Raw genomic sequence first — 23,852 nt, 5'->3', positions numbered from 1 at the left:
AAAACATTTAAGAAATGCAATAAATATAATGATGCTTGGTAAAAATACATTTTAAATCTTTGAAAATTTGGACTATTTAGGAATAAGTATATTTTTTTAATAATACCATTTTTTAAATGTTTTTTTGCTGCACTTATTTCTGAGATGACTGACTAGTGCCAAGGCAAACCGAGGTTCTGGAAAGGTTTTTTTTTAATAATGTGTGATAAGGCTGATATTTGGATTGTAAAATGTAATGTAAAAAATCGTTAAGTACAAAATGCAATGCTGCCAATATCCAAAAAGCTGAATTAATAAACACGTACCATTTAGATCACGACGACCTTAATTTTTATTCGTTCATGCCAAATAATTCTGCGTTATTAATTTCCAGAAAATCTCATTTTTATGCTTATTTATATATTTGGATATTTTCAAAAACTTTTTGGAATTTATTTAAATGGCTACCAGATAATCGAGAATACAAATTGCATAATTGGTGTATTTACATATAAAACCAAGTGTTTGTGACTTTATTCTTTGTAATTTATGCTTTCATTTAATTATTTTATTTTATTTGAATTTTTTATTCTTTGTATAGTTATTCATATAATAAATATTAATACTGAACATAGATGGCGCAGTATGCTCTTAACCATATGATATTTGGAATGCGAGTGAAGAGCTCTTGAGCGTTTCTGCTCTTATTGTAAACACTTCAACTTGAGGGTTGGTGTGAAACTGGTGTAATGAGGCAACGCTCGCTATTTGTTCGCTCTTTGTTAGCGGCAAATTCTTCACTGAAATATATATATATATTATCTGTTCTCCTTATATAAGTGGGATCATCGTCCGTGTGTGTGCGAACATAAATAAGAAAAAGATAAGAAAGCATCTTTCCTCGGATTAAACACACACCCCAGCTACACCAAGTCTAAAATCGGGCATTCACGATCACTTTATGTCACACACATCAAAGGAATCAAACTTCAAAATTGTTCGTCAATGCGAAAAAAACCCGCCCGAATTGGCACGGGCTACTTACTGTCTTTGGTATTTAGGTATAAATATTCTGATTATGTATGTGTAAAAAAAAAGGTTTGGAGGAAAGGGGCCATGTTGTAATATGTCAAGGCATTCTCTAAAGAGAATTTCCAACTAAGCAGCTGCCTAAGACTACTATGCTAAAAGGAGTCCGTAAGTAGGTCAATTAAAAATTATATTCTTTCCTAGTTGACAAATAAAGTTTTTTAAAAATACAGATTCTAATGATAAAATATTAAAATAATATTACAATCAAATACAATTGGTCAGGTTCCTATATGTTTCATAACATTCACTTAGTTATTAGAATGTTAAAATCGAAAATCTACCTCCATACTATATACAAATATGGATGCCAGTCAATCTAGAGTCATGACAGATAAATAAAAACAAATATGTATTCAAGTGGTTCATATAATAAGAAAATATTAACCTGTAACAAAGTATTAACAAGTTAAAAATATGAAATTAAGTCGATCGTCATTAAAAAAGAGGCCTCATAATGTACACTGCCTACGTCTGCAAAGTACCAAAGTCACGCCACAGGGAGTTGGCATGAATGATAGGTCTAGAGACGGTTGTTCATGATTGCAGGGTACCATTTGAATTTTTAACTCATTAAGTATTATGTAAGAAAGCACAATTGAAATAATTCAACTGCAGATTAAACAACATCAACAAAAATTTATTTTTATAGTAATAAATATTTTTTTTATACATTGTTGCATTTCTGATAGTTACATTGTGAACTTGATTATCAGTAAAAAGTCCAGACTCACTCTCTAAATCTCACTCAAAATCATCAACAAACACATAAAAATATTCCCCACTATCCTCATCACTCCAATCGTCGTCATCTAAGAAAAGAGATAAATATAAGTGGAGCAAACTACCTCCATCACATGACAGGTGCTCACCAGCAAACAGGAGTGGCTACATATTGCAGACAGATTCACAATTATGAGAAAAACTGTGAAATCGTCAAGATCGTTTTTTCCTTCTTTTACTTTTCTATCACAGATTCAAAATAATGTATATTTTATATACTTGACAAATAGTAAAAACTGAATATTCTAACATTTTGTCAATTTTTGCAAAGAATATACTTTAATTCTGAATAAGATGCACCATAATGCAGCTTCTATGTACACAATAGTTTTGCCAGTATTAATAACTGTAAAATTACTCCAAAATAGAAATAATGAATAAATTTACATAATATAACCAATAAGCAGAAAGCATTATTTCTATATCATCAAAATGTTCAACTTTAAATTTCTTATCTTTTGAAAGGATATTTTTCACCTATAGTTGAACAATGTATATAAATAAAATCAATTTTCTAAAAAAGTATTACAAATTAAAGTGCAATGATTATTTATATCAACAATCTTGTCATGTGAAAGTTACCAAAATTCAACAAATAAATTTTTGTCATTAAATAGCACTGAAAATCATATAATTTGGAGTATTTGAACTGTTTGTCCCCCTACAAGTATCTATTAATAATTTAACAAAAAAGATGTATTTCCTATTCAGGAATGATAGTCTAAACATCTAACTTGCATTTTAGATTCAAAATTTACAAAAAATCATTTAATGGTAAACGCAGAAAAAAAAAGGGGGGGGAATTGAATAAAGTATGTCAAATTAGGGATAAAAAAAGACTTATATGTAAATATTTTTTAGAAAGATACAAATTCAATAATTTTTAAACTAAAATATTAACTTAGTTTACAGACTGTATTCACAGTATAAAATCTAAATTCTGGAATGGTTCTTCAAATCAGGAAAACAGATTTTTTTTTTCTTTTATATCTATTAAAAGATTTAACACAGTTTGAGGAACTGATAACATAATTTTAAAAAGAGGGAAAGATAACCTATAAAAAGAAAGTAACTTTTCCATGCATGTGTAAAAAAAAAAAAAAAAAAAAAAAACCCTAAATAATTGAAAATATTTTGAAAGTCTAAATTTCAAAAGTATTGAAAATCTGATGTTCATTATCCTTCACTTTTTATTCAGTCAACAAAATATCAAATATATATTTAAAACAAATCTGAAAAGACAGAAAATTTTTCACAGCTTAACAATAATTGGGCTCTTTAAACCTTTTAATCATGAAACAAAACAATTTAAGAGTAAAAAGTATGAATTTCAATAAAATGGTTCAAATTTCTCTTTGATTTCTTGCTAATTATGAAATACTAATTGGATAACTTAAAATAATGAGAATTCAAGAACTTAGAATATCATAATATGAATAGTGCTCGGAATAATAGCTTAAATCTTTTCAAGGACTTTCCAGGTCCTGAACAAATTAATGACATCTTTTATAATTCTCAAAGAAATTAAATAGGCTCTCCTTATGAGCATTTCCAAAAACATTAGTAATAATTATAAAAAAAAATCCCAGAGCAAAAAATAAACATGCAATCGAATTAACTTATCCTACTTTAAAAAAGGTCATTAAATACAACAAAATAATACTATTAAATAATAAAAAATTCTTGGAAATTAAGAAAAAAAATTATATCAGATTTTAAATACAAGGTTAAGTTAAGGTTAAAGGTTAGATGCAATAAAAAATTTTTAATGTTTATTGAATAATATTTTTAAAACAGGAAATTAGATTTGAAAAAAAATTTCACACCATTACACCATGATGTTAAAGAAAGGATAGTTTGAGACATTTTAAACATTAGTTTTAAGTCATCATGCATTATTTAGCCACTCCTATTTTAACAAAGCATTAAATATTTTCAAATGAAAATAGGAAAGTTAATCTCATACTAAATTTTATGTGAATGTAGAGAAGTCGAAAAAAATGCAACAATATTTTTCATTACTAACAGAAAAAATAAATATGCCTATTAGCTATTAAATTGCATCAATATTTTACTTTACAAAGAAATTTTTAAAAAAATGTTCTATAATTCAAAACCATACAATAAACAAGATAAAATTTACAAAATAAACGATGTCTTTTTTTTTTTAATAAACTACTGTTAATAAATTTAGCCAATACAGTTTCTGATATCAAGTACAATTTTAACACAAAGTACTTTTAAACAGAGGGAGAAAACATTGAGAATAAATAACATCACAATAAGTAGAAAAGAACAATTTCTAAGAAAATTGAGCATCAACTATGTCTTGCATATTCTTATCTAGAAATCATAAAGGTGTGCCTTATATTTGATCATTTGCATAGATACAGGTTTTCTATTTTATGTTAATAAAAAAATACTGCAAATCCATTAAATTGTATTCATTATTATCATGACCACGACTAAAAATTAGTTCAGCAACTCTATTCTGTACCAAAATATATAATTAAAACAGATTTACTATTTACAAAAAAAATCATAAAAAAAAGTAAAATGAACTAAATGATCATTAGATGTTAACATAAATATTTCCTTAAGATGGTTATAAATTATGCAAATGGTAGTTTTTGAATAAGATTATTCCAAAATGAAAAAACAATGATGCAATACTCACATTTAATTCTAAAATAAAACTTTAAAAGTTTTTTAAGCACAGCAAACAAATTTATATGACACAGACAAAAAGTCAAATTCATGACTAGATTCAATAAGTTATAATTATAATAAAAAAGTAAGGGGAAAATTTGACACCACACACATATATCTGTTTTGAAATGCTTGGGAAAGATCTGAATTTATAAAAAATATATAATGTGGCCATTTGTTACTACCTGCCAGACTGAAGCATCATACAAATTTATTAGAGCACACTCTTTATTTTACATCCTATCTTTATCTCTCCTCTGCTTCTAGAGGCACTTTTACAAAGTCCTTTAATAATTAATACTAAATAAATTAATCAACTAAAATGAAACTTGAATGTGAACGGACCACCCCTATCAAAGTGTTGGAATCCAGCAAAAGGATTGAATCCCTGTTGCTGGCTTTCAGGGTCTAAAGGATCTTCTCCATTGTCAAACTTCTGTCGTTTTTCTGCAAAAATAAGAGAAATAGAATTGAACAGGATAATTATATGATAATTATTTTCTTGATTCTGAAAGATCCAATATATTATATAATCATTAAAAAAAATGAAAAACTTGCAGTGAAAGATGAAATTTAAATTAATGATTATGGCAAAAACATTAATATAATTTTTTAAAGATTCAGTTTTAGCAACAATGAATAGCAAAATTCACCTTAAAGTTTTATACAACAAGGTTCATTTTATGCAAAATCAATATTTATGTTTGGAATACAAAAGCAGTTATCCTTCATTGGGAGGGGGGAGATAAAATGAATTTATTAACACTCAAAAGAATCAGCAATGCTTTCGATAAAAGTTATATCATCGAGGTGTCCAACAGCATTATGGACACCTTGATAACATAAATTCATAATGGAAGAAGGATTGCATTCTGTTTTATATTTTTAGCAGCTTCTAACAATTATCTTTACCAAAAGTAAGTACAATTCCCAAGTTAATTTGTAATAATATTCTCTAAGTTCCATCATTAATAAGGCTGAGAATCTTCAAATGAATTATCATAAGAATACATTTAAAAAAATTGATTTAAATATCAAAGGCAATGTTAATTCAATCATGACTAAAACAATCTGTTTTTTTTTTTTTTTTTTTTTTTTTTTTTAAAATCAGCTATTGATCACAAAAATTTTTTTCTTCCTGTAAGATTTTCAGTTAACAAATTAAATGCATTATGTTAGCACTGTAAAATAAGTTAACAGAAAAGAATATTAAAAATAAAATTATTTGAGACACTAGTTACAAGAAATAACAACTGATGGAAAATATCCATATTTCAAGAACATTCAGGTGACTCAGGCTAATTCTAGATTTTATTTACCTTCAAATCTTTTGATCATTTTTTAATAAAACATACAGAAAAAATTCATATTTTGAGCAGAATTCTGTAATATGTTAAAAAAAAAAAGTAGTGCAAAAGGTGATATATATGACTTATCAACAACAAACCACTATTGTTAATAAATGAGTTGAAAATGTTTTCATTTTAAGATAACTGGATAAAACAAATTCAATTGACAAAATTACAGTAATTAAAATAAAATTCTCAAACAGAAAAAAAAAATCACTGAACAAAAGATTCTACAATTTAAAAAATTGATTGCAACATTTTAATAATTATTAAGGCACAAGTAAACTTACAAATTTAAAATTTGAATATGAAATTTCATAGCATTAATTTAGTTTCAAACAGTATGTTTGAAATAAAATTTTATCCGAAATAATACTGAAAAGTGCAATTACCAGGATCTGTTAATACTTCTTTAGCTGCAGCAATATCGATGAATTTCTTTTCAGCGGAAGCCTTTTCATCACCATGATAGTTATCTGGATGCCACTTTTGAGCCATTTTTCGATAAGCTTTCAGAATTTCACGTTTACTTGCAGTCCTGCAAAATATACAATTACATACTTTAAATTCTACTAAAGTTTTAAATAAAAATACTCATATTTTAAATTATTTCATAATTAACTAAGAATCAGCAAATGATTTTTTATGACAAATTTAATATTTATATATCTATTTTTATAAATATTCTATTACTTTTATTAAAATAACAATTAATATAGTTCATCTGTATTATGGCATCCACCTATGTTGTAACTCCATTCTTGGTGAAAAACGCATTATCTTTTTATAAATTTGTCTGATAGCCTATACTTTTAAGTTTCCAAAACAGTTTTTGTTTTGTTTCTGCGACACTTGGGAAAGAAATTAAAACTATTTAAGCAAAACTTGAGAGCTAAAATCAAAACCAGAAGTCTCTTTAAATTAAGCGGAGGTGGAAAGACTGAGAATAATTTTTCAGCAATTATAACTATATTAACTAATATCTACCACAATATTTTTGTTTATTATTATTATTATTATTTGCAGCTTATTAATTATTATTATTAGTGTGTCTGTTGATGGAACATGGTAACAATAAGGATATAGTTCACTGAAATAATTGTAAGTATACTATCCATTGATACATATAAAATTCTTGATGTGAAGATCTTTTCATAGTATTGTAGATATTTCAAGATAATCTGCAACATCTTAGTTCTAAATTCAGTCATACTTATTCCAATCATCAGAGTTAAGTTTCATGAATGGAATCTGTTGGAACATGAAAGGTCACACAGCTCACACAAACTCTTGTATACTAAATTCTATATAGAGATGACGATTCAGAAGCTTGATACTGTAAATACAGTGGAATTATCAATAAATTAAAGTGCACAGAAATGCAAAAGAGACTCGGGAAATTAAAAAGTAAAATTCCATCTGTTCCAAGGCATGGGCAAGATAACTGATAATTTCATAGATAAACTGCAAAATTATGGAATTTCTATCCATGGTAATGTGGACAATTTGCTAAAAAGGCTGTCAGCTGTCTTAGCTGTTCCAGTTCTTGACATCAATGCATGAACAGTTTCCACAAGATAAAGAGAGCTTGTGCAAATACCAGAAACATCCAGTTACATCAACCAAATACATACAAAGAAAGTTCACCTGGTCTCCTTAATGATGTGATAAGTGTAAAATCAGTGTACTTTGAGCTTTGTGACTGAAACCTACTTGAAAAATGTCTTCAGGAGAAAACTCAAAATTCAAACAAGTCTTTCAATGAAAAACTTATTCAGTTGACAGAACTTAAATTGAGTCTCTATAATGCAGAGAATAAATTCGAAATGGGATTTTCGGGGTTATTACTAATATTAGATGAAATGCATATTTCACCAGGACAAGTTATTACCGAAGATGAATTTTAAATGACAGCTCTTGAATGGAAGATCATAAAAGACACTCATTAGGTCTTACTAAACAGCACAGAAAAAAATTATGAACTATCAGAAAACAAAAGTTACATTGAGTTATGCTTTTTTTTTTTCAAGCATAACTTATAGTACTGGTGAGTTATGAAGAATATGTATATTTACATTTAGGTATTTATATAAATATTATATTTTCTGAGTGTAAATAGTAATGAAATCTTTATTTCCATTTTTCTCAAAATGCGATTATTTAAAAGTGTCAATTAAAAAAAAAACTAAACTTAATAAATCTGCATCAAATTTAAAATAAATGGTTTTTTTTGTTTTTTTTTGCAATATCATTTAGATCCTACAGCAGAATATATGCAAAATTATGATCCAGGGGTAAATTATGTAGCTTTTATCTTTACTAACATGTAAAAAAATTTTTGGGGAAAAAAAAAAAAAAAAGAAACCTCAGATTTTATGTGGTAATTTATAATTTAGAAATGGCTCAAGATATTGTAAAACTTTTACTACAGGATCTACCAAATACACTTATATGTACAAAAGGTTATATCATTTTCATTGTTTGTTTTTGACAGAGGATTTTTTAAAAAAAAAAAAAAAAAAAGCCAAATTTAGTGAAAAAAATTCTATATTTTCTCGATTTAAAAAAATACTTTATGAATACTTTTTTCTATGTGAATTACCTCTAAAATTTAAAGAAATGCGATTCAAATACCATTTCTTCAACAACAATGGTATCTAAAAGTAATCAGATACCTTAAATATACAGAACAAAATGAGAGAAGAATATTCTTGCCAATTTGCTAAAAAAGTTATTCAATACTTTTTTTTTTTTTAATTCATGGTTTAATGAATTACACTTAAAGATTTGACATTCTCGGACAGAGAAATATGTTTGTTTGAATAATGGAATTTTGGTAGTAATAATTATGACTTATTAGGAAAATTATTAAAATTAAAATTTACTTTATGAAGAAATCTGGAAGAAAACCTTTATTTATTAAAAAAAATGTATATTATGAAAAAAATTGATAATTTTGCAAATTTTTTAAAAATTATTATAAACCAAATGCAGCAACTAAAAAATTATTTTTAATTGGTTGAGCAAGCACAGCATCTTAATGGCTATCTGTAAAATTTCTACATCTATTCATACAAAATTTTCAACTTCTTTTCTATAAATCATTGATATATTATATATGCTATAATTTTTTTTAAATTTACCATTTTAAATCAAAATTAAAAAATGAAAATAAGACAAATTTAATTTTAAACCTTTACTGGATGAATGATTCATATACATCAATGTTTAACATGCTTACATTTAAAATATAAATAAAATATTAAATAGAAAATCAAATTTCAAATTCTCTCTATATTTTTTTAAACTTATTACATCACTATTAATAATGCTTTAAACCAAAAAATTATTAACAATGAATGTAAAAATTACCTTTTCACACCAAGTATAGCATAGTAATTTCGTTTCTTAGCCTGCTTTTGGAGTTTTTGTGCACGTCTAAGCCCATCATGAGCTCGCTGAGAGTGATCATTTAGATTTGTAGCTTTTTGGAAGTCATGGATAGCTAGAAAAAAGTATTTACTATAAATAAACAATTATATTATAATATATACATATAAAATTCAATATACTAAAAAAGTACATATAAGTAAAAAAAGAAAAAAAAAAGCACATACCATCATCAAAATTTTCATTAGCAATATGAGCATCACCTCTCTCACATAATACATCTAAATCATCAGGATATATTTTCAGTGCTTCTGTACATGCTTTCACAGCTTCACTCGATTTTCCTGCCTAAAATAAAAATCAAGAATAATTTTTAAAAGTTGAAAAGAAAAAAGAAATTTTAAATAATTCAGCACGAGTTTTATTCATTAATTAATGTACCTTTAGTTTTAAGTAATTGACTTCAGAAAGGTTTAGTAATATTATATATCTGAAACATTAATCAACATTCAAACAGAGTAACATTTTGCTTTACTTCAATTATTTTGTGATTCCAACATTGCGATTCCAACATTGCGATTCGAACATAATACAATTTCTTTTTAAACTTATATGAAATCAATCAAAAAACTAAAAGGTCTTAAAAAATTTTCTTAGTACATGAACATGGTAGTTTATTGATATAAGAAAGATAAAAATTTTACAAAAAAGAAAATGAATGTCAAGGGGGAAAAAAGAAATGGAAAATGTTAAACATTTGTTGAAAATCATTTTACTTTATCCTTAAACATTCAATTTTAAAGGATATTAAATTGCCTAGTAGTAAGAAAAGAATAAAAATTACCTTATTAAGACATTTGCAGTGCTTAGCTCTCAACATATACATTATACGAGGTACTTTGGTTTCTAGGGGTATGGCTTTTTCTGCCCGAGCAACACATTCAGCAAAATTTCCTTCATTTATAAAATCTTGCATTGCTTTCAAATGAGCTGCTATCTTTTTTACATATTTATAATGTGTAAAACATCCCTTGTGATCAGGATCAAACCGCAAGCACTCTCGAATTGAACTGCAACATAAAAGAAATGATATTGAAAATAACAACAAAATAGAAAATTGAAATAATTTTGCACTTAAAAAGCACTTCACTTTCATATAAACAGCATGATGACCTTGAAACAAAGAATTCTCTTTATTATCTATTAATAAATACTGCAAAATAATACAATTTCAATTTAACAGTTCAAATTGCTTTCTGTTAAAAATTACTGAATATATATATATATATATATTTGTAGAACTTAAATATATAAAAAAATAATATCTTAGCTTATAAGTAAAAAAAATTTCAAATTATAGAATAAATAAAAATTTCAATTGGTTCACATACTTTAATGATTCTTCAGTATCTCCTATTTCATAATATAATTCGCTTAGTTTTAAGTATCGCAGCTGACTGTCTGTCTGTGATTTCAATATACCTCTTAAATCACTAATTGCACTCATTAAGTCTCCTAATTTTTCATAACAATGTGCTCTCATTTCTCTCAGTTTAGCATCCCAAGGCACTTCCTATAAAAAAAATTATCAAAATCAAAAACTATTTAATTAACTAGTATTAAAAGATTCAAATGCATTTTTGTAAGTATATCTTTTTACAAATTTCTTTCTTATAATTTAAACATTTCGAACATATTAAATATCAAAGAATTTTTAAATGTGGAAACTTAGTTGCAAGAAACTTTGTTGTAAGTACTGGTAATTAAATATATAAAAAAATTAAGAAATTATTAATATGTCAATTTAATATATTTTATTATTAAATATATATATTTATTTGTCATAATACTATATAAACGCAGGATTTATAAAGATAAAGGGCAAAACACTTTGATTTATGTCGAGCCATTTTCATGATAAATAAAAAATTTTAATTATTTAAAAATGATAATATTATACACCTGAAATCATTGATTAAAGTACATTATAATTTAACCTAAATAAAATCCAAAATTTTCTATATTTCATCTAATCCTTCAATAAAAATCAAGGTCAGGTAGGTCTACAAGAGGAAATCCCCTCTTCCAAAACAGCTTCCATATGCTGTATATTACTTACTATACAACATTTTGTGTTTTGTAATATAGCGAAAAATGTATATAACAGGGGTGTTTGTGGGACCCCAAAAAATCCCCTGAAACTTTTACGGACTTACTACCGGCATTTTGGAGTTTCGAGAAGGGGGGAGGGGAGAAATGAAAAATTACAATTATGAAGTATTGAATGACCTAATTATAAAAGTTCAATGAATTACTTTTTTTGCAAAATTAATAACCATAAACTTTCAAACATATAAACTACTACATTTTATGCAAATATTTTAAATTACATGAATTAATTCTTTTTAAAAAAATTATCTAATTTCTGCTGCTTTTTTTTATTTTCTGATGTTTGTGGGCTTGTCTTTCTTTTGTGGTGAACTTCATAATTGCAGGAAGGTTGACTTTTATTTTCCTCATTTACAGTTGAAGAAATTTCCTCAAGAACTGCACATGCAGAGGTAGAAGCAGTTTGCTTTTCTACTAATGTAGAAGGTTTTTCGGAGACTTTTATAGGTGACTCATCTGAAATACATGTTTTTAAGTCCTCTTGATATGTTTTCCAACTTCTGTTCATATTCAGTAAGAGATCTTTGTGAATTGGATCAGTCATTGGATTTTTTGAGCCATATTTTTCACATGAGGTTTCTTTAGAAGCCATTAAATCATATTTAATAGTCTGCACTGCATCTAGGAAATCAATCTTAAGAGAGGTTCTATAGTCAGTGACAAGTGTGTCCATTAAGTTGAATGCACTTTCCACTAATGGGCCATGGAAGCAGCTAAGGCAGGCTTTGACCAATTTAGCCAATGTAGGATACTTATAATCATTTGTGAAATCATCTTTTAAATTAAAAACTTAAGACCAATATTTATCAATTGTACACTTGACTTGATTTCCACTTTCATCAGATGTGTAGAGCATTTCTTTGGTGATATCAATATCACTCTGGTATAACCTTATTTCAGCTTCTACTTTTGACTTTTCATTATCACTAAAAATATGGGACATAAAAGATGATAATTTTTCAAAAGCTAATATTGTACTGGTTTTACCTCTTAGCTCTGGATCTAATGCTGTAAAACTAATTAGATATGAATTTTTAAGGGGTAATTTCTGTTTCATATGCTGAAATTTCAAAGTGAAATTCTCTTGCGTACATAAATAAAAAAATATTTCAATAAGCGAAACGAAAAATTTACACGTGCATCAATAAATGAAACGAAAATTTTACACAGCGGAGAAAAAAAAGTTGTGAAGCGATCAATGACAAATAGCAAATACGGCGAAAAATCCCCCTTCTCTACTTATTGGCGCCACGCCAGGAGAGATAAGACCTTTGAACCCAGAGTCACGTTATCGCACATCTAGTCGAACGAAGTCTCTCCCTTTTTTTTCTGCCGCGCCTACTTGCCGAAAAGAATCCAGAAGAGAATGTCCGAGAACCGGGGGAATGAGTCATAACGCGCAATAAGGAAAGAACAAAAAAGAATTTTTTCCCCCCCCTTTTCACATATTATCACTGCCTTTGGAGAAAGAAAGGAAAAGTTTTCACCACACACACTGACCTTGCATTTTTCTGCTTTCAAAGCAAACAAAATTACCCAGATCAAAATAAATAATTCATTATTATTCCTACTTCCTTTTGAAAGACGATCCCCAGAATTTCCGGGTATCGAAGTTCAAAATCCCCGGAATTCCGGGGTTTCCCCGGAGCACAAATACCCCTGATATAAGTAATTCTATTCAGGTCAACTGGGTTTAAATTTTAAAATCTATTATTTTGTTCTTCATTTGATGTGTTATGTTTTTGAATTAAAGCATTCAAATACATATGAAACTGACATGGAATGGTGACTCCATTGGCAGATTTAATATACATCAATATTTCTGCAGAAACACTAGGAATCTGAATTCATTTATACTCTTCACATTTTTTAAAATTATTTTGTTCTAATGTACAGGGACAGAATTCAATGGATTTTCGTAAATATTTGGTATAAAATTTGTAGATTTCCATCAAAACTACATATTTTTTTTTATTTAAATGTGTATATAAGCTATGGTTTACTCGGACAATGATATACAGACTAAATTCCTCTCAGACTAAAAAAATGTCAAGTTTAATTTTTTTTTTTTGACAATTATCTTATTCTCTCTGTATAAAGAAAATGTATACATAGAAAGCAGAAATAAATGAATTAAGAAGCATAAATTTGGATAAAAATGTATTAATTGAAACTTCATTGATCAATTATACATTCTAGAGAATTAAATATTTACTATTTACTAACTACTGTTTTATTAACATGAGAAAAAATGTTTTATAAATGAGAGCATTAGCATAATTCTTAGAAAACCTTAGAAAAATTTTAATTGTTTCTAGATGCAAACAGCAAAATATTAAACATCAAACATTCAGTCGGATTCTTACAAAATAAGTTTGGATCAAACAATATTCATTAGAAAGGAGAGAAGGGAAATAACTATATACCTGAAGTAGCCGAGTTAATATGTCTACAGCTTCATGATAAGAATGATCAGCAAATAATGAATATGCTAGTTGCACATCCCTTTTTATAGGCTCTATTAAATTATATCCATGATGTGCTTCACTGTTCATAGGATCCACTCGAAGCTGAGCATGGAAAATAAAATAGGAAACATTGGCATTCTTTTTCATTTAAAAAACATATGATTATGAAAGCAATAATATTACCAGTGTCAAGAATATGAAAGTAAATTAGAATTTTAATTAATTTTTCTAGAGAATAAGAGAACTAAAAATGATTTTTATAAAACTACTTTTATATCGTTTTTTTAAATTGCTACAGTAGTTTATTCATTATGGTATCAATTGAGTATATGTAATTTGAGTTAATATTTTTTAACAGTTTTCAAATATGTAATTACAATATTCTGAACCTTTTTTTAAAAATATACAAAATAGTAAATGAAATTTAAGAACAAATTTTTAATGTAACTTGGTATGAAAATATTAAATTCACTTAGAAGAACCCAAACATTTCATGCTTTCTATCTACTAACATATCAGTATATTTGGTTGTCCACCATATATGCGACATTGGACAGAATTTAAATACTTACTCACCATTATTCTGTATCATTATCAGATAAACAAATCCCAGCTTCAGTATTCATGTCAAGCAACTTAAGAGATTTCTTTTTTTAATTTTAAAGTGACTGATTTATTAGTATATTAATCAATTATTTGGGTACATAAAAGTTAATTGCTAAATTGCAATCAAATTATAAACATGAATAAAAATTAGTAATCAGATTGTAAACTTCATGCCTTATTTACATTATTTTATACTGGATTATACCAAAGAGTATGATCTCAGTATTTATTATTTTAAATTTATACTGATTCATTATATTCTTGTCTCGTAGATGAGCTGAAATTGTTAATATTTCCACTTAGTAATTTATTTATTTTGTATTTGGCACTTTTCTGTTAGTGGATCATTATTTGTTTCGATCTCATTTTAATGATTAGTTTTGATTTCAATGTTAGAGAAATTTTTTAGTTAATAGAATTCTAGGCCTTTGTTTACTTTATATAATTTTTCATATATTTAAATTTATAGTGTGCCATAAAAAATGTTTTGTGTCTTAAACATTCTACCAATTTATTTAAGATTTTCTACAATTTTCATTAGTTAATCTGCAATCAAGCAATTCTCAGGTATTGTTAATAGAATAACAAGATCATAAAGACAGATACATCTAATATTTTAAATTCCTGGCCTATGCTGCAAAATGGCCATTTTTAAAAAAATCATGTTATTTTTATAAAATTAATAATATTTAAATATAAGATCTCGAACATAAACTTATTTAAAAAGTATGTCCAGAATAACATGTTTTTGATATTATGTGCAAAAATCTGATCACATATTTTGATAAACTTAAATTTTTAAAGCATTTTGTCTATGGCTATTCAGCCATTTTATTATTTTATAATAGAAAAAAAGAGAGAGGACATAAAAACTAATATTTCTAATTTATAACCAATTTTAATGAATTACCTTGGTTGCAATTAAATATCAAGCAAAACAAGTTTTTCTATTAAGAAAGTATTTTCGAGTGTTACAAAATTACAGAATTTCAAGTATGAAATGCAATATACATTTAAGCAAGAACGTACATATTTTTAATAACAATGTTGAATTCAAGTAAAATTACATATTGGATCATAATTTATATATGATTCCAAAGGGAAGAACTCTTTGAAATTAAAGGGAAAGAGAAAAAAAAAATAGTTCCAATAAAAAAAATACACAATAATAAAACAGTAAATTCTTTCACAATGCATAACTTATCAAAAAATTTTAAACCCATAAATTACTAAATAAGAATAACTATATAATATTTAAATAATATTAACTATATAATATTTAATAATATAATATTTAAATAATATAAAATATTTAAATAGTTTATTTTTTTAAAAAAGATTATTCGAGCAATACCAATTTACATTGCGATAAATAATCTTCAGATCTTACTAATTAAAATCTTCTGTATGTATAGAAAGATAATTTGATTATCATCAAACTTAAATTTTAAAAAAAATATTCTTATGATTAAATTTAAACTATTGTTTAGATAGATAATAATAAAATTCTTTCTTTAATTGAATAAATTCTTTATTGTGCAATACATAATTCTTTAAGACCAAAATTTTTTTTTAAAAAAAACATACCACATTTTCATAATCAATATGAGCTTCATCCAATTTTCCTTGTTTAAAGAGAATATTACCTCTTTGAAGACGTGCCTATAAAAAGACAAAAAGGGTTATAAGCATTATAACAAATATTTGCGGCTGAGAGGGAGGAAAAGAAAAGATACATAAATATATTACTATTATACTTACAGAAGCAAAATCAGGCTTTAATTCAATCACTTTGGTTAAATCTTTAATTGCTGATGCTATTCTTCCAATTGCAAGGTACACTGTAGCTCGGGTATAATAAGTTAAGTAATTATAAGGGTCTGCCTCTGAAATATTAAAAAGTATATATTACATAAAAATTATTTAGTCTGAAATTAAAAACGATGAATTTATTACTGCAGTTACATCTAAATTAATTACATTGCTAAAAAATATTATGAGATTTATTATCAATTTTTAATATTTGAGAATTATTATCTAATTTTTTTTTATTTCTGCATTTCCTTTTTCAAATTAAAGGCTGTTTTCCTTTTTTAATAAAAATTTTAATATTTATTAATCATAATAATTGATGCTAAACAATCAACTAAAAATATATATAAAATTTTTTAAAAAAATCTTTTTGAATAAATACTAGAATACTTATCTGTCAAAAATAAGAGTACTACACTGAAAGTAATTTTTCGATAAAATTGTATTTATTAAAACCAAAGAGAAAATTTATAACGTGTTAATTTTTTTACTTGGTTTATTAATACTTAATTAGAGTGAGATTTGGTTACAAAACTCAGTAGCATTTTAAAAAATCATGATGTTTCAGTTTTAGAAAATATTAAACCAAATTTTCAGGGGGGGGGGGGTTCCCCCTTCCCCCCACTTTGTCTTCTATCCTTATTCCAAAGAGAACTATGATAGCACTTGAAAATGAATCTACTAGACATACCTCACAAAATCTATCATTGAACTTTAAAATAAATACATTATCTTTTAAATCTTAATTCAAGAATCATACTCTTATCTTAGCAATCATAATCTATTCACAGAATGATAATCTTAAAAATAAATATTCCATTATCTCCATTTAACTATTAATTTTTTTTAACATCATGAAACAACTGAATATTAAATCAATTTTTACACAACCTTTTCTACATTCATGGACAAAAATAAAATAAATTACAAATTCTAAAATAAATTAAAATTATATTGTAGAGGTCAAGATTAAGCAAAAAAGTAACAAATTAACATTATTGCATCATGCATTGTTTTTATCTGTTTTGACCTAGAAAAATCATTGAATTCAATGATGCATTTCAAATTGCACTAAAACAGAAAAAATCCAAATAAAAGAAAATACTATAAGTAAAAAAAAAAAAGGTAAAAACATACCAACAGCTGCATGATAATGCGATAATGCATCATCATAAAGACCCTGTGTTAACAATTCCCGCCCTAACTGGATATGCCGATCGACATCTGGATGATCTAACCATTCTTGACCTAAATATTTAAAATTTTAATTAGTAGTTATGTAAGGTAAGATTCATAGAACAAATATTAAACTTCTATACGAGATTAATATAAATGATTAAATTTTTATGACAATACAAATACATTTAAAAAATAACATAAGACTTTCATTTTTTAACTATCATTATAATTAATTTTGAATCAAAAAGTTCATCTTTTAATAATTACATATTTTTTACATCAAATAAAATTAATCAATGCCATTTTACATTTTTTTTCCTCTAACATACTGACAAGTTTATTTATATTGTATTTTTCACTCAACTTCTAAATTCAAACCTCATAATCTTTCTTGGCAACCAAATGCATAGAAAATGAAGATAAAATATTTTACACTCAACTTACATAACATTTTATATTCACTTATATAAGATCTTATTATTCAAAAATTAATTTTATAAAGTGTCAGAACAAGTTACATTCATGAATATAAATATTGAAACAGAAATAAAGTATTTGAAAGTTATTCTATTTCTAATTTAATCTTTAAATTTAATAACTTCAGGCAAAATTAGAATGAAAACAACATCTATTTTTCACTTTATGTGATATGCAATCAAAATTTTCAGATTCAAATTAGAGAATTTGATAAAAATTCTAGATTTTCACGAAGGCACTTTATCAAAACAAAAGGCGGCAAAACATAATTCTAAAAAACAGTCAATGAAATCTATAACTTGTGAAATCTTGTAGCAGATTTAAAAATTCTGTAGCAATGTGTATTACAAGATTCACTTTTAATGAATTAGTTGATATATCTTCACATTTCAACTTAATAAAATATTACAATTTATGAAAGTGAAATATTTAAGTTGATAAACAATATTATTCAAGTAGATTCTTAGTATATATAAAATCTGCAATAATTAAGTGAATATAATGAATTAGATAAGAAATTGATCAATTGCACTTGAAGTATTTATTTATTACTAATCTCATATAATCGTCAAATTGCCTCATTGCATCTTTTACAAATCTGTCAACTAAGCTCATATTCAAGATAAATATTTAACAACAAATGCTATTTGAATCTGCTTAGTCCATGTGATTTTTTGAAATATCTAAATCTATTTAAGATAAAACTTCGAATATACTATCGATCTAATCAAATAATTCATGTTTTTTAAAGAAAATATTTCTCAATGACACATACAGAAATTAAAAACAAAAGACTCTTTTTCCCCGCTAATTGTGCAAATACAAAATACATAGATTGCAGAATCTTACATCTGATAAGGAGAATTTTTCTAATAAAAGTTGGAAATCATTAGTTAAATAGCTGTATAACAATAATATTTCTAGGAACGAAATCAACTGTATCTCGGATTTTAAGAAACTTTTTTTACGGAATAATAATAAGTAGTCATATCACTTACATTTGACGTCTGCGATGTCTCTCAGAATATATAACAGTGATATTAAAATATGTGCTGGTGGGACCATCATTTATGGAAGAAGATTTAGTATAACAGAATGCTTGAAAATTCCGGTCATAAAATTTCGCAACATTAATAAAAATAAAAATGTACTATTTTGCAGAACTTTAAAAAGTGGAAAAAACAACCATCAAAATTCGCTAAACATCTGATAGACATACATTTCAATTAATGATCGTCATCATAAGCAATTCAAATTAATAATGAGTCGCTTTCCTATGCTTGTACAAAATACAAAACAAATTTTCTGAGCAATTCCAATTTCAGCGCACGAAACTGAGCGTGGTATTTTGTTATTGGATAGGAGAAACTGTTGCCATTCTTTCCTTTCGAAAAAAGCTTTATAAAGTTTCCCAGAGATAGAGTAGACGACGAATGGGTTTCGGTACGAAAAAAAATATTCTTACTTTTTACTTCAGTTTAAAATTTCTAAAATTCCTTCTACTTACAATATTAGAATATTGAATAAAATTAATTCATGCTTACATGAAGCATGTCAAATGTCCATATCCATTTCATTTTGGGATCCACTACGCATCGTACAAATAGAAAAGAAGTGAAAAAAATGAAAAAAAAAAAATTAGATAGCATTTGCAGGATAATGACTTAACGAGTATTAACTTAATTTATGACTTAATATATTATATTTCGAAGTTTATTTTTCATTTTTGTTCTTAATTTTTCCCCTTTTGGTTATTCAGCTACATAAATTAGTAAACTTTATTAAAGAGTCAATGAAATTTTATAAGGACAAATGAAACACGAGCGAACGGCCAAAATATATTAATCACTAAAAAAATTGCAATAATAGAGGCATGAGAACAGTAATATTCTTTTTATTTTTATTTAGTTCCGTTCTCAAACCATTGCAATGATTATTTTGGTGTTGGAATTCTATATCATGATTGTTCATTTAACTCCTTGTCTTACTACAGATATCGCGTAATTTTTCTTTATATTTACTAAATTATAACAGTAATTATTTAGATTAAAGGAGTGTAGCTTATTTATAATGAAATGTTATAAACAGCTTCAGAACACTTATCGGTATGTAATTGCCATTGGTACTAATTTTAGAGAGCACTGTATGAAGACACGTTAGATAATTTATGATACATTTTAAAAGGTGAGAGGGTGAGAAAATAACCCAAATTACTTTCACTAAGCCACTGATAATCAAGAAGGGGGAGGATATACTAGCCACAGTCAGGATAATCAGATTTAAAAATTAGCGGCTTTTGACGACCAGTTGGTTTGTCGCGATTAATGGTTGTTAAAAAATTTTTCAATTAGATGTTTTATGTAATTTGGTTTTAATGCAGTTGGAGTTAATTAATCGAAAAAATATTTCTGTAACTTAAAATTTGTCAGGTATGTAACTTATGCTATAATAAAAGCCTTATTGTGTAACTGTTTAATTTTTTGCCATCTCACATGAACTTTCATTTGAAAATCGAAAATGTTTAAATTTCAGTTAGTACGAAAACCTTCTTTTTGGGAGTCATCATTTTTGTTTAAAATAAAGGAGAAAAAGTAAAATCCTCTGGTATTAAAGTTTTATGTGTACTATAAAATAATTTTGATAATTTATGTGATTACTCAGAAGATTATTCAATTACAATTTTTCAAATTCAACAAAAAAATTCAATGCAAGGCAATATTCAAACGATAAGAAGTCTTATATATTTTATGTATCCTATTATATTATATTAAAAATTTTCACTATTGCCTATCAATGAGGTTAAACAATTAAGTATAGATGTGTGTGAGTGTATAAGATATACCAATAAGATAGACCAATATATAAAATAGACCGTTCTATAAGACAAATAAAAAAATCTAGGTTTCATACACTCGCACAGTATTTATAACTAATACACTTACAATATTTATAAGTTATATACTTACAATATTTATGAGTAATATGCTTACAATATTTATAAGTAATATAAGTAATTTATATGTAGTTATAGATATGTATAAGCAAGTGCAAAAAATTTCAAAAAATGTAGGAAAACTATACCTTAAATAGAAATCTATTAATTACAGAAAATAAGCTTCAATTTCATACTTTCATCACCAATACTGAAAAAAATAACCCAAAATAAAATATTTGTAATAATAATAATAATAATAAAAAATTGAATTTCTTTACAAATGTGAATTATATTGTAATAGATAAAAGTAGTATATTGTTTAGTAATAGATTTCACCTAGTTATAGGTTATATTGCGATTAAATTCATAACACTAAAAAAAGATAATTTTTTAAATTTTAAGATGATGTAAGAATTATTTTTAGATTATAATAATTTCACTTAAATACATCGAAATTTCTCTTAGCTTTTAATTAATTAAAATTTAATTAACATTTCAAAAAGTTGCTCCTAGACGAACATTTTCATCTTCCAAAGTATATCTGTGCCAAATCTGGTTGCCAAATTTATTAGTCTATCCTGTAGAGAGCCAACACACACACAAACAAACGCGCACGCGTATACATAAATTTTTATTACTAGACACCTTTGGCGACCAATTAATTCGCCGGGATTAATAATTGCTAAAAACTTCAATTAAATAATTTACGTAGCTATATCTAAAAGGCTTCATCAGTGAAAGTTTATAAACTTCAAGATTTGATAGGTACGTAACATATTATTTTATATCTCATACCGTTTTGTTAATCATTTTAAGCATTTCCTTAATTTTCCGTCTAAATCTTTAAATATGCAATTACATAATAGGATATATATATATATATAGCAGCAATATTAAAAAATGAAAAAAACTTTAAAAAAATTTTCCCTATTACTTGAATCTGAAGTTAAATTTTAATTGTAAGTACAACAAGATTTCAAAAGTATTAAATTTCCTTATACTTAAATTTATTCAGCCTAGAAAAATAAGCGAATCTTCTAGGACAATCAACAATGGAAAAAAAAAAGTCAGGGTGAAATATTAGAAGCAACAATGAAAACGATTTGAGTTTTACTTCAACAATGAATTATATTATTGTAGAATTAGCTTAAAATATTGTGGGGAAAGGCAACGACCAGCATTAATATGAAAATATATTTATTATGATTAAAGGACAAAACATTACTGACATAGAACGTAAAAAGATACATGAGCGTGAGCTGCACGTCTCATTACTCAATTCTCGTCTGCCAGTAAGGAAAGCATCACGTGATTAATGACGTGACGCAATAGCGCCATATAGGAATGAGATCTGTCAGCAGTTCCCACAATATTTTAAAAGTTTATTAATAATGAAAGATTATACTGCTAAAAATTGATATCATTAAATAAATAGCAAACCAAATTTCACTCATTTAAGTCATTGTGTTTTTGAGTTATCGCGTTTACTTGCATGTGAAATTAACCCTTTGACAGACTGTCAACCCTTTGAGAGATTTGTTCAAAATTTAATAAGCCTCTACACTGTAGATGCTGAAACTGTGAGTTAAAATTCTTTTGCTTAAATTGTGTAACTTTTGAGTTATCGAGTTTATATGCCCACAAAAGTACTGACAGACATACAACCATCTCTCATATGATTTGGTTCCAAATTTAATATGGATCTACATTTTAGTTGCTAAATTTACTGCCAAATTTTATCTATCTAGTATCTTTATGTTTTGTAGTTACGTAGTCGAATATCCTTCCCGACATATTGCCTCTAAATAGGTTTCTGAAAAATCTCGTAAAAATCTACAAATTAATTTAAAAGCCAAATATTATATTTCATCCTTATAGATCTAAGAATTTTTAGAGTTATCATATTCACAGAAAGATGAACGTAATTCCAAACGTGTTTTTCGTATTTAGGAAAGTCTAAAATGGAGAGTTCTCTTGAGTCCGATGTTTTTACGATCACAATACTTTTTCTTTATATACTACGTATACAAAAGAATAAAAACTTTTTATCTCTATTTTAAAAGGAAAAATAATTATTTAAATCAAAATTCGTGAGAAGATCAAAACAAAAATCCTAAAAGTATCAGATGCAGTCAGGAATTCTCAGAACAATTTGAAATCGAAAACATTTTTACGGTATTTTTCAGTTTTTAAATTATGTGTGCTTAAGAATTTTTCTTTGTTTATTATTAAGACTTTATTTTTTTTTCTATTGTTTTAGGCTTTTCTTGCTTTTATTAGTCTTGTTTAGACTTTTTTTTTAATAATTAATACACAGATGAAAAATTAAATTTTTATATTTACTATTTTCCATTTTTTCTTTCTGATGATATTCATGGTTTACTTGAAAAATATCTAAATCTTATGCAATGATTGTTTGCATTTAACCCGGAGTTTCAAAACCCAACACAAACCGTTATATTTAACCAAATCAGCTAGCTGTCTTTAAATTCACACCCATATTCTAAACAGTCAAAAATAATTTCATTGTGATATAAATCATCTTCTGTTAATATTCTGAGTTTCCAAGAATAAATATTTTTATTTGTACATGTTCATCCATACTTCTCTACATCAATAATAAAGGTAAATGTGTGTGTGTGCACATATGTGTTTATGTATGTGTTGGCGCAAAACAGGTCAGACCATTTGATCGACAGCTACCAAATTTAGCACACGTATACCTTGAATGATGAGAATGTGCGCGTATGAGCGATTTTTTTTTGAAATTTTAAATAGAAATTTAATTAATTAAAAAATAAGGAAATTATGATACTTTTTACACGATAACTTCTGAAAATATTATAGAACAGAAACCATTTTTATATCATCTTAAAACTTAAAAAATTATCTTTCCAATGATACCAA

General features: G+C 26.1%; 1 protein-coding gene across 1 annotated transcript; it reads right to left on the bottom strand.

Annotated features, from left to right (window-relative positions):
- Positions 1–1,687: 1,687 nt before the first annotated feature.
- LOC129968022 (dnaJ homolog subfamily C member 3-like) lies at positions 1,688–19,355 on the bottom strand. The gene is made up of 12 exons (XM_056081930.1): positions 19,009–19,355; positions 17,492–17,602; positions 16,304–16,428; positions 16,130–16,204; positions 13,895–14,038; positions 10,691–10,872; positions 10,144–10,369; positions 9,527–9,647; positions 9,282–9,414; positions 6,302–6,447; positions 4,906–5,007; positions 1,688–1,880 (listed from the first exon to the last, which is right to left on the bottom strand). Exons 1-12 carry the CDS (start codon positions 19,076–19,078, stop codon positions 1,813–1,815), a joined length of 1,503 nt encoding a protein of 500 aa, XP_055937905.1. The 5' UTR covers positions 19,079–19,355; the 3' UTR covers positions 1,688–1,812.
- Positions 19,356–23,852: the final 4,497 nt, after the last annotated feature.

Source organism: Argiope bruennichi, chromosome 1 (assembly GCF_947563725.1).
Source record: "Argiope bruennichi chromosome 1, qqArgBrue1.1, whole genome shotgun sequence".
In the NCBI taxonomy this organism is placed as follows: domain Eukaryota; kingdom Metazoa; phylum Arthropoda; class Arachnida; order Araneae; family Araneidae; genus Argiope; species Argiope bruennichi.
This window is presented reverse-complemented; position numbering and strand designations above follow the sequence as displayed.

Coding starts and splice junctions, on each gene's coding strand:
- LOC129968022 (XM_056081930.1), bottom strand. CDS start 19,078: ATGATGGTCCCACCAGCACATATTTTAATATCACTGTTATATATTCTG. Junction 17,603..19,008: donor AGACATCGCAGACGTCAAAT/GTAAGTGATATG, acceptor TTAAATATTTAG/GTCAAGAATGGTTAGATCAT. Junction 9,415..9,526: donor TAATGAAAATTTTGATGATG/GTATGTGCTTTT, acceptor ACTTTTTTCTAG/CTATCCATGACTTCCAAAAA.